We start from the raw sequence: 12,912 nt of genomic DNA, 5'->3' as shown, positions 1-12,912 counted from the left end.
AGACCACTGCTGCTCCAGGATATTGATGAAGAGAGAGATAGGGCAGTAGGGAAGAGAGATAGGAGCTGGAGGGAAGTTGTGGGATCTAGAAAGTATTTCTTGTTATTTTTTAAGGCCAGGGATTCTATGAGTAATTAAAGGCCAGTAGAAGGAGTTGGGCAGAAGGGATTCTCTTCAAGCCACAGTGCAAGTTCCCAAAAACCAAGGAGAGGGTGCTATGCTCACCACAGGCTGCAAAATCATAGCTCAGAGAAAGGAAAATCTCTGATGTGGGAGAATTCTGGTTTCCTATACAGAAAATGCAATCCTTTTGATGGCTGAACAAAGTGTTTTAATGTTTTTTTAAAAAATTTTACTTATTTATTTTTTAGACAAAGGGGAAGGGAGGGAGAAAGAGAGGGAGAGAAACATCAATGTCTGGTTGCTTCTCATGTGCCCCCTACTAGGGACCTGGCACTCAACCCAGGCATGTGCCCTGATGGAGAATCTGAGTGGTGACTCTGGTTCACAGGCCAGTACTCAGTCCACTGAGCCACACCAGCCAGGGCTGAACAGAGGTGTTTTAAAAGCTTCAGTGGGGATGACTACAGATTTTCATTAAAAAACCTGATACTACCTTTGCCTTCTACTTCCCTGAAGGTTCTAAAAAGACCATGCTTTAAAGCAGTGGTTCTAAAATTTTTGTGTGCACCAGAATTACCAGGAGAGCTGATTCTGAAGGCCCAGCATTTCTGATTCTGGAGGTCTGGGGTATAACCCAAGAATATGCATATCCTACTAGAATCTCTGGGGCCTGCTTCTCAGACTCTGTATGTGGTCTGGGAATCTGGAAATAAAGCCAGTTATTGAGTGCATACACACAAGTCAAATGCCAATATAACCTAGTTGTAAAAAAATGTGTTAGAAAGAGTGCAAGACTGTAAGTAAGGAAAAAGACCGAAAGGAATGTGCCTTATTTTATTTTATTGTTGTTCAATTACATTTGTCTGCACTTTCCCCACACCATTCCCCCTGCACCTCAGCCATCCCCATCTGTCTCGCCTGATTCCAAACACCTCTTTATTTTTTTCCCTGTGTCCTTTATAGTTATTTCTGAAAACCCTTCCCCATTTTCTCCCATTATTCCCTCCCATCTCCCCTCTGGTTACTGTCAGATTTTTCCTAATTTCAATGTCTCTGGTTATATTTTGCTTGCTTTTTTCTTTCATTGATTAGGTTCCAGTTAAAGGTGAGATCATATGGTATTTGTCTTTCACTGCCTGACTTATTTCACTTAGCATAACGCTCTCCAGTTCCATTCATACTGTTGCAAAGGGTAGGAGCTCCTTTCTCTCTGCTGTGTAGTATTCCATTGTGTAAATGTACCATAGTTTTTTGATCCATTCATTTACTGATGGGCACCTAGGTTGCTTTTAGCACTTGGCTGTTGTAAACTGAGCTGCTATGAACATCGGGGTGTGTAGGTTCTTATGGAGTGGTGTTCCAGGATTCTTAGGGTATAATCCCAGCAGTGGAATTGCTGGGTCAAAAGGCAGTTCCATTTTTAGTTTTCTGAGGAAATTCCATACTGTTTTCCACAGTGGCTTCACTGTCTGCATTCCCACCAACAGTGCACTAGGGTTCCCTTTTCTTCACATCCTCTTCAACACTTGCTGTTTTTTGTTTTGTTTATTATGCCCATTCTCACTGATGTGAAATGGTATCTCATTGTGTTTTTAATTTGCATCTTTCTGAAGGCTAGTGATGTTGAGCATCTTTTCATATGTCTCTGGGCCCTGTGTATGTTCTCCTTGGAGAAGTGTCTGTTCAGGCATTTGCCCATTTTTTAATTGGGTTGTGCCATTTTTAATTGAATTAACTTGTAGCTCTAGAAAAGTACTAAAATAATAAAAGTATTATAGGTAAAATGATGCTTCAAAGAAATCCTTAAAGAAGGATAAGATTTGGTTTTAAGACAAAGTTGTTAGGATGTTACTAGCAGATGACAAACTGGCCCCATGCTCCATAATTTTTTGAGAATGACGGTGGCTTTGCCACCGAAGACATGGGTCCAGCCCCAGCTTCATCACTCACTGGCTTCATGATGTTGTGTGAATACCTCTATGACCTCCATCCCCTCTCCTTTAAATGAGCAGTTCTGAGCCTTTCCATTGTTTCACACATATAATGTGAAAACACTTTGACAGATATAGAGTCCCATAACAATACAAATTATTATTTTACCTTTAAAAGTGATTTTTCAGGAGAGTTAAGAAGTCCACTCCTTGGCAAGTGTTCTCTCCAGAGACAATAATGCACCATGTTTCTCTCTTCTTCCTCAGACTACAGAGGATGAGCCTTCTGAAAAGGATGCCCTGCAGCCAGGCCGAGATATTGTGGCTGCAGGCTATGCACTCTATGGCAGTGCAACCCTGGTTGCTCTGTCCACTGGGCAAGGAGTGGACCTCTTCATGCTTGACCCAGTAAGTATCCAGCATGGCATTATCAGCACTTGGGACTCCATGGAGCTCTGTACTTCAATTCTAGTCCCTTGGGATAATTTCCTGGTCATTCTTAATACTTGCTTTTGGGGCCAGAGAGTCTAGTTTGGGAGCCAAGACATCACCAAAAACATTAAGGACCTCTGTCCAAGTGAGGAAATTTGAGGGGTCCTGCAGGTTCAGTCATATCAACTCAGGCCCTGTTCTTAAAGAGTTTTTTCCTCTTTGGTTTATGGTAACACAATGATTTAAGAATCTCAGTGCTGCTGGTTTCCAGACAGAAACGTGAATTTTTTAGAGCAGTACCTTCCAATAGAACTGTGTATGGTGATAGATATGTTTTATGATCTATGCTGTGTAATATAGTAGCCACTAGCCTCATGTGACTACTGAACATTTGCAATGAGGCTAGTGTGACTGAGGAGCAGTTTTATTTCATTTTAATTAACTTAAAAACTGTATGTGACTGGTGGCTATCCTATTGGACAGCACAGGTTTGGAGGACCTCCTCCCCTAATCTACATGTTCTTCCCAGTAGGAGGAGAGATTGGTAGAAAACTGCTTTATCAAGTTCTGTGTTATGCTCCTTATTTTTCATGGTGAGAAAATGCTCAGTAGTATTTCTCTTCCCCCTGAGAAAATGCTCAAGGGGAAGAGGCACATCCTCAGAGCAGATGAAAAATCAGACAGCATGACACAGACTAAAGGGAGAAATAATTGAATAAAGGCACAAGAGTTAAAATAAAGCTGAATTTTTATGACAAGTGTACATTAAAAATGTTCAGCAGAAAATTTGTAAAGTATTTGCAACCTATAGAATTTCTCTTTACAATGCTGGCTGCTTTGCCTGTCACTTGTGAACTATTTTGCCAAATATAGTCAGGTCTTGTGAAAATTCAAATAATTTTGACCAAAACCATTTCAAAGTTTCTAGTATTCAGTAAGTCAAAAGCAATTGTTCAGTATTTCAATTTAATTTGAATTTACAAATGTTTATCAAGCATCTACTATGTCCCAAAAGTCCCAAAGCACCATCCTAGGTGGAGATATAGCACTGATGAAGCAGGCAAACATTCCAGCCCTGGTGGAGTTTACATGTTGGTGCATGTATGTGGAGGGAAGAGGGTAATAACATTTCAAAACAGAGTTAAACTGAATTTTATACAATGAGAACCCAGTATCTTTTCAAATATAAATTTTCATATATAAACTAATTAGATCAAAACCCACTGATGTTTAAGTGTGCTTATCCCCTAAATTTTCATTATTTTCAAAGAAACAGTCAAAACTGGAGAAACTCTGTAGTTCACAAACATTACTCTCAGACAATAAAACAACCTTTCTAAAACTCTTCTGAAATAATAGCTGACAGTTATATGTCACTTAGTAAGTGGTGGGTAGCTATCTGTTTCAAGTAATTTACATGTATGAATGTGTTTAAACTTTATAGCATCTCTCTAAGGTAGGTCCTACTATTATTCCCATTTTCAGGTAAGGAAAGTGAAGCACAGAGAAGGTAAGTAATTTGCCCAAAGTTATGCTATTAGTCCTGGAGTCATGAGTCACACTCAGGTTGCGATATTGTGATTTATAAGAAATGTATATATGTGGTCATTCAGATGACCAGAATGTATTCCTCATATATAGTTAATCTTCATCCATGGTTCCTGGCTCAAAGCTCCTCAAACCCTTGAAATTTCCTAAGTGTTGGGAGCGATAAAGGTATCTTTTGTTATATTATTGAGATGGCTTTCAGAAAGCACCTTAGGATGGGGGCTTGTTATCAATGGAGTCAACTGTATGATTAAAGGGTTGGAATTTTCAATCCTACTCTCTGACCACTAGGGAAGGGAGAGGGCCTGGAGATTGACTGAACCACCAATGGCCAGTAGATTTCATCAGTCCTGCCTATGTAATGAAACCTCCATAAAACCCCCAAAAGATGGGGTCCAGAGGCCTTTCTGGTTAGTGAACACATGGAGACTGGGAAGAGTAGAGTGCCTAGAGAGGGCATGGAAGATCTGTGTCATTTGTTTATACCCTGCCCTATGCATATCTTCAATATGGCTGTTCCTGCATTATATCCCTTTATACTAAATTGGTAATCTAGTAAGTAAAACATTTGTCTAAGTCCTGAGCCACACTATCAAATTAATCAAACCTGAGGAGGAGGAACTGGGTCTTCTAAAAACCTCTGATTTGTAGCCAGTCAGTCAGAAGCACAGGTAACAACCTGGGCTTGGGACTAGCATCTGAAGTGGAGAGTGGAGTAGGCCCTTAAACCCTGGAATCTGATGCTGTCTTTGGGTAGATAATGTCAGAATTGACATGGATTGATCTGAATTCTCAGACACCCTTCTGGTGTGTCTGAGACACATGCACATTGGAATTGGTCCCAGAACACCTATTTACAGCCAGTCTTGTACTTATATATTTTACCAATTTTGAGTAAAATTCTTTTTATTGCAAGCAAAATATCTCCAAGAATATTCTGAAGTGGTTCTAAAGAGAATAGGTAGGTACATTTGGCTTAGGAGTGCAACTAAGGATTCTAAACATAGGTAGGCCTGACAGCTTAACTGCACATCAGAAAGAAGAGACAAACCCCTGTATAATCTCTGCTGATCCTTCTTTATTAGCATGAAATTACTTTGGATCACATCACCCTACTAAAAAGTACATTTGAGCAAGACCCAGTGTAAGAAGCTTAAGACTTGTTTGGGAGGTTGACTTTAAGTTGAAGTAGCTTATGACAATTGTCACAGATAGAAAAAAATCATGGAGAGTGGCCAACAGGTTACTCTGGCAGGGCCTAATGGGACCAAGTTCCTTGGTGGGTCAGCCAGAGCCTGTCTGACCTGTGAGTTTGCAGAGATTATAACTTGATTTTGTCAGAGAACACATTCTGTTCAGGCACAGAGTGACCATCTCATGTTAACCATTCTCCACTGTGGTATAAACCACAGTGTTGAGACATTCATTTACAAATGGCAGATACCATTTCTGGGTAATAAAGATATGGTGCTTGATAATGAGGTACCTTGTCCTCAAAGCCATGGGAAGCTTTTTAATAGTCAGTGGTTGTAAGTGATCACAGAGTCAAAACAAGAGAATATATTCTACAAGTTAGGGTAAGACTCCACAGCCATTTCCTTCCCATAGTACAGAATATCTCTCTAGGCACCTGAGTATCCCCACCCCCAGTTTCAGAGAGGGATACATAAGAGAATGACATTATTTAGACAATATTTTTGTATATGTCTTGCTCTTTACTAATAAGCAAGAGAGAAAAGGATTCTGGCTCAATGAAGTAAAGGATGCTACTACATTCATGGGAAAGCTAAAGCCTCAGGCTAGAAATGGGCAGGTCTAGAGGACCAGAAAACAGCAATCACATAAGTGGTCTGGCAGCACAGCAAGTTTGGTCTGAACACCACCCCTGGTTTGTCTCTCATTCAAATGCCAGGGAGGATTATCTAATTTACCACATTAAATCAAGTGCCTGACCTTGAACTAGAGACCATCAAGAACATACCTATAATGAAGTAAGTTAGGTTTACTGAGCATGGAGAATGCACTCTAGAGGAACTGTGGGTTGTTGTGCTAAGATAAGAGAGAGTTGAAATGGGCTTATAACGGCACATATTTTGCTTGATGATTCTAAGGAGGATTTGAGAAAGAGTTAGTCCTACACTGGGTGGTCTATAAGTGGGTACAATTAATGATTACATATATCAATAATTTTTACCTAGGAGGTGGGAAGATTAAAGTGAGGGTGGGGATTCACTTGTAAAGAAGCAGTCATCACTCAAGTTCTATAGAAGAGAGGGATCTTTAGTTATTTTTGCAGTCACTGAGTATCCTTGTCACTGTTCAGTCTTATTTCACACATGGTCAGCATGAACTTGTCTCTTTATGTTATGGGAAGATTCATTAGGAACCTTCTAGTCTAGCTGCCAGCTGTGAGCTGTCATCTTGGGGGATTTTCACTTTCTTAGTCTTCAAAATTTATCAAAATTGATTAGATTTTTAGGACCTGGTTTCCCCTTTAGTGATTGAGGGAGATAGCCAGTCTTTTAGATGATATGTACAGCTAGCTAATCACATCCACAGGGGCCGTCCAACTGATAGTGACCATGATGACTATACAGGAACTGGGCATGATTTTATTTATACTTCTGAGGATTTCTTCAATTTTTATCAACTATTCCTTATGCCAAGTGTATGTAGTTTCTGTTTGAAGGGATTTCCTCTTTACCTCATCTACCAGTCACTGGGAACTTCCGGCCAAGATGGAGGCATAGGTAGACACACTGGGACTCCTTGCACAACCAGAAGTACAACAACAAATTTAAAAATAAAAAACAACCAGAACTGAAAGAAAATCAAACTGTGTGGAAGTCTGACAACCAAGGGGTTAAAGAAGGAAAATTCATCCAGACCAATAGGAGGGGTGGGGGTGGGAAGCCAGTGTGGAGAAGATTTGTGGCAAGGCGGTGGCTGGTGGAGTGGGTGGTCCCACATTTGCATGCTGATAAACTGGGAGGAACAACTGGGGAGCGAAACAGACTGCACAATCCAGGGTTCCAGTGTGGGAAAGTAAAGCCTCAAAAGTTCTGACTGGACGCGGGCTAACATGGCGTCGGAGTAGGAAGGAGCAGATTCCACTCTCCTCTGCTCAGGGGAGAAAATCCTGACCAATCTATGGAGTAGAGAGGCAAGCAACCAACATACTTCAGCATTTTTGAAAATAGGGGACCAAGGATTGTGGCAGAACCGAAAGACCAAAGACTAGATCCTAAGAAGAGTGCTGAAACAAGGTAGGGTCCTGGGGACCAGTGTGTGGTCCCAGGGCTGCAGCCCCAGGCCCGGGGCCCGCTGCTGGGTTTGCCATAGGGTCCTTGGGAGAGAGCTGGGTCAACTGCTCCCTCCTCAGCCAAACAAGGTCTGAGTGGCTCTGGGAGGAATCCAGGTGCTGGCAAACACACGGGGGCTGTGAGCACCTTTGGAGGCTGTGGACACCGGAGGGGCTGAGTCACTCAGTGGACCTGGGCCCCCAAGGTCACCGGTCTGGCTGGAGCGTTTGGCGGTGGGAGAAGCCAGGCCACTGTGGGGAGCGGCAGGCTTGAACGGGAGGAATTTCTCAAGAGGAAGGAGTGAATAGACACAGACACTGTTTGGGGAATTCTCCTAAAGTGATCAGTGGCTCCAGCCTCCCTGCTACCCAGCCATGGGTGCGCCAGCGCACCAGCGCACAGGTGCACACATGGGCGCACAGGCGAGCTTGCAGGGAGGGCATCCCCGCACCCCAGTCCACAGCAGTAACCCTGGGGAAAGACCTGATTCCCACACCCAGGGCGCAAGGCTGAGAACCCAGTGCGAGCTCTGATGGCCCAGGAAGAAAAGCCAAACCAATCATCCTTCAGCCTGCCTCAGCCAGCAAGAGCAGAAAAACCGGTTTGGCCACTTTGAAACCAGGAGACTTTTTAATTTGATTCTATTTTTTTAAACAATTTTTAATTTTTATTGTTTTTATTCTCTTTTGATTTCTTTTTCCTCTCTTACCTGATTTCTTGTTTTATTCCTTCCTCCTTCCTGTCCTTCAATGTTATCTCTTCTTCCTTCCTTCGTCTGCTTTTTCTATTTTTACTTTTTAAAATTTTTTCTAAATACCTACAAGTGAGACAAAATCCTGGATCTGTGGAAAGACCAAAGTTGAACCCAAAGAAGGGACATCACAACAGCTGGGACAGTGAGATAAATTTCACTCTGCTATTACAGAGAACCTGCAAGTTATTGCATATTTGTATTATTATTATTTTTCCAGTATTCCTACATCTTTTGTTAATAGTATTTTTGTATCCCTTTTCTTTTTGTATAGTCTGCTTTGCTAGGCTGGATATATTGTATGACCTGACAGCTTTCCCCTGATATCTCTTTCCATACTGTATTGCTAATCTACTGTCCTTTAACTCACATGTGTCCCATTAGCACACCACTCGAGGTTCTGTACTCCCTATTCTTGTTACCTAGATCTCATAGATTCTGTCATATGATTGTTGCCATAATATTATTGTAAATAACTACTGTTCTATGCAATTGTAATTACTTCACAACACCAGACCCCCCCCCCCCCCCCCCCAGATCTTAGCCCATTTCAAAGTTTCCTGAACTCTATTACTGTAGTGGTTAACTCTATTCTCCCACACACTACACATATTTACTATCCTTTATTCTCACCTTACCCCAGAATCTGACCTCCCACAACCCCCCTGCTTTATAAATCCAACTCATAATCCTTCCTTCCCCAACAAGAGTTTTATCTTCTTTCCATCCTTTCTAAAAATCAGCTAGCTGGGTGGAAGATCACAGTTAACACTATACATAGTCAAAGGATCTCCTATCTCTTCCCTACTTGCTACTACTGTAAATAGCATAGAATTCTCTGTTGCTGTCTTAAACCATTTTGCTTTCCCCTTCCAACTGATGACAAAAAAGAATAAGTGAAGGAGGTGAACACCAGGATACCTGTTACAGAACAAACAAGGGGGGCCTGGGACGATATACTATTATTGAAAGAAGGCCCCGGGTCCGTTATGTCCGCCGCCCTAGGAAAGACGTCTCTCAATGCCAGAGATTCGTGAAAAGGAAAGGAAATGTTTATTTAATGCTATACAAACTTCAAGTAGTGACCTAATGTCTTTATCAAAAATCCTAAAGTCCCTAAAAACACCCACAAACAGACACAGTCCTTCCTTCCTTCCCCCTTTGCCCAGTCCAGAGTACCGTATCTCAGGAAAGGAAATAGAAGTCCATGGCTCAGGCAGTCCTCTGGTTCTTTCCAGTTAGTACTCCATCTTGACTGGGAGACCTCCCTGGGTTCCCGGCACCCTCGGCTGAGTCTCCGGGATCTCAGCTAAAACCAGGTGGTGGTTCCTCCTTCTAAAGCTGCGGGGGTCCCCACTCTGCCAAAGACACATGGTCCTCTCTTCCAGGGCCACGGGAGTCCCCACTGTGTCCAGGCCGTGTAGTTCTCTCTCTCAGGGCTGCAGGAGTCTCCACTCTGTCCAGGCCGCATGGTTCTCCCTCAATGGCTGCCATGTCTGGGTTTAAATCCCCCGCACCAATCTTCTTCTGCAGCCCCATTTCCAATTCCTCCTACACTTGGGCACACTTGCCCTCAATCTGCTGTCTTCTCCAGCTTTTCTGGTTGCCATCATGGGTCTGGGCAGGTGTCACCCCATGTCATGGAGCCAATCTTCTCCCAGCTCCCACGCAGGCGCTGTAACTCAGGGCATCTGCCCCCCAGGTCCCTTCTTGGGGGGGAGGTCCCTTTCCATCCCCCTGGCCTTGAGCATGGCCATAGCTATTTAGCATATCTAAGTACCAGCCAAAGGCTATAGGTATGCTAAATGACCATGCCATGGATTAGCTGCAAAGCTGCCCTGCCTGCTCTTGCTCTGTGTGCCCCTTCCCCCAACTCACACCTGTGGGGGAAGGGGTGAAGACACCTTAAAATCTCCTGGACACCTTGAGTTCTGGACCCCATTTCAAATGCCTATTTGGGATCCTCCCTCTTGGCTGCACCCTGTAACATACCCACTGGAAGAGGAAACCCAACAACAAAGGAACCACTAATAGATAACAACAGAAGAAGGTGAAGGAGGGAGTAGTAACCACACAAACCTCAATCCAGGACCTATCTGGAAATACAACTAAACAGTAGAGACAGTATCCAATACAAACAACTGAACAAGAATTCTTTAAACCTTATACACACAGAAGAACCAGCTTCAATACAACCTGCCCTCACCAGCACAACAAAATACAGGAGGTGGTGGACAGAGTGACCCTCATTTAACCAGCTGGTGGGAAGGAACCACCAAAGAAAGACTCAACAACAATCAAAATCCAAAAACAAACACAAAGCCAACTTAAACGACAGCCCAAGACCAGTGAGCTTGGGAGATCAAGGAACCAGCACCACTGAAACTCACTGCTATTCTACTAAAGAAGTTCACAACATAAATTCAGGGAGCCAGAACAGATCAATATAAGAAGCTGAGGCTAACAAGAAGAGTCTCACAAACAATGGGAAGACAAAGAAACAATCCCCAAATGAAAGGAAAGGAGGAAGCCTCAGAAAGAATGCTAAATGAAATAGAGGCAATTCAACTATTAGATATTGAGTTCAAAGCGATGATTGTCAGGAAGCTCAATGAGCTCACAATGAGCTACGAGAAACTACAGGGAAGCTACAATGAACTCACTGAAAACTACATCAGCATAAAAAAGGAAATAGAAACTCTCAACAAGGGCCAAGAGGAAATGAAGAATACAATTTCTGAACTGAAGAACACAGTAGAAGAAATGAAAAGCAGGATCGATGAAGCAGAAGATTGGATCAGCGAGCTAGAGGACAAAGTAGAAGAAAACATCCAGAGAGAGCAAGAAAAGGAAAAGAGGTTCAGAAAGAATGAAGAGGGATTAAGAGAAATGCAAGACAATATGAAATGCAATAATATCCGTATAATAGGGATACCAGAAGGAGAAGAAGAAGAACAAGGAATAGAAAACCTATTTGAAAAAGTAATGATGAAAAACTTCCCTAATTTGATGAGAGAAAAAGTCACACAAATCCAGGAAACACAGAAAGTCCCAATCAAGAGGAACCCAAAGTGGCCCACCTCAAAACACATCATAATTAAAATGGCAAAATTTTAAGACAAAGAGAGAATCTTAAAGGCAGCGAGGGAGAAACACGAAGTAACATACAAGGGAGCCCCAATAAGGCTAACAGCTGACTTCTCAATGGAAACACTTCAAGCCAGAAGAGAATGGCAAGAAATAATCCAAGTAATGAGAACCAGAGGCCTGCAACCACGACTACTTTACTCAGCAAGGCTCTCAATCAAGATAGAAGGCCAAATAAGAAGCTTCTCAGACAAAAGAAGTCTAAAAGAATACACCTCCACTAAACTAGCTCTGCAAGAGATGCTAAAGGGACTGCTTTAAGGAGAGAAAGGAAAATAGAGAGTGAGACAGTAACACGTATATAAAAGGTAATGAATAAGTACCTATCAATAATAACCTTAAATGTAAATGGATTAAATGCTCCAATCAAAAGACATAGAATAGCTGATTGGATAAGAAAACATGACCCACACATATGCTGCCTACAAGAGACCCACCTCAGGATAAAAGATCTGCACAGGCTGAAAGTGAAGGGCTGGAAACAAATTTTCCAAGAAAATGGACAGGAAAAAAAAAGCCGGGGTAGCAATACTCATATCTGACAAAACAGACTTCCAAAAAAGGTCCGTAAAGAGAGACCCAGAAGGTCACTTCATAGTACTCAAGGGAAGAATCCACCACGAAGACGTAAATATCATAAATATATATGGACCCAACATAGGAGCACCCAAATACATAAAGAAAATCTTAGAGGACTTCAAGAAAGATATGGACAGCAACACAATTATAATGGGAGATTTTAACACCCCACTATCAAAAATGGACAGATCTTCCAAACAAAATATCAACGAAGATATTGTGCCATTGAACAATACCCTAGATGAAATGGGCTTTACTGATATATACAGAACCCTCCATCCCAAAGAAGCTAAATACACATTTTTTTCAAATGTACATGGAACATTTTTAAAGATTGACCACATGATAGGACACAACACAAGCCTCAACAATTTCAAAAAAATTGAAATCATGCCCAGCATTTTCTCGGATCACAAGGGACTGAAACTAGAAACCAACCCCAAGGAAAAAAACCCAAAACACTCAAATTCAAGGAGATTAAATAGCATGCTATTAAACAATGAATGGGTCAAGAATGATATTAGGGAAGAAATCAAAAGGTTTCTGGAAACATATGAAAACGAACTCACAACAACCCAAAACTTATGGGACACAGCCAAGGCAGTCCTGAGAGGGAAGTTCATACCGATACAGGCCCACCTAAAAAAGTTAGAAACATTCCAAACAAACAACCTAATGCTATGTCTACAAGAACTCAAGGAACAGCAACAAAGACAGCCCAGAGCAAGCAGAAGGAAGGAAATAACCAAGATCAGAGCAGAATTAAATGACATAGAGACTAAAAGCACAATTCTAAAGATCAATGAATCCAAGAGCTGGTCCTTTGAAAAGATAAACAAAATCGAGAAGCCTTTAAGCAGACTCATCAAGAAAAAAAGAGAGAAGACCCATATAAACACAATCAGAAATGAAAGAGGAGAGATTACAACAGATACCACAGAAATACAAAGGATTGTAAGAAATTACTATGAAGAACTGTATGCCAAGAAATTTGAAAACCTAGATGAAATGGACAAATTTCTAGAAAAATATAATCTTCCAAAACTCAATAAAAAAGAAGCAGAAAACCTGAACAAACCAATAACAGCAAAAGAAATTG

General features: G+C 41.8%; 1 protein-coding gene across 1 annotated transcript in view; it reads left to right on the top strand.

The window, feature by feature from the left end:
* Positions 1-12,912, top strand: part of FBP2 (fructose-bisphosphatase 2) — a 56,186-nt gene that overhangs the window by 22,833 nt on the left and 20,441 nt on the right. Inside the window, exon 4 of the mRNA XM_028531513.2 lies at positions 2,322-2,462. Coding sequence (XP_028387314.1) covers positions 2,322-2,462 — 141 coding nt within the window. The remainder of the gene's footprint in view (positions 1-2,321; positions 2,463-12,912) is intronic.

The sequence above is a fragment of the Phyllostomus discolor genome, chromosome 3 (assembly GCF_004126475.2).
Source record: "Phyllostomus discolor isolate MPI-MPIP mPhyDis1 chromosome 3, mPhyDis1.pri.v3, whole genome shotgun sequence".
Taxonomy (NCBI): Eukaryota; Metazoa; Chordata; class Mammalia; order Chiroptera; family Phyllostomidae; genus Phyllostomus; species Phyllostomus discolor.
This window is presented reverse-complemented; position numbering and strand designations above follow the sequence as displayed.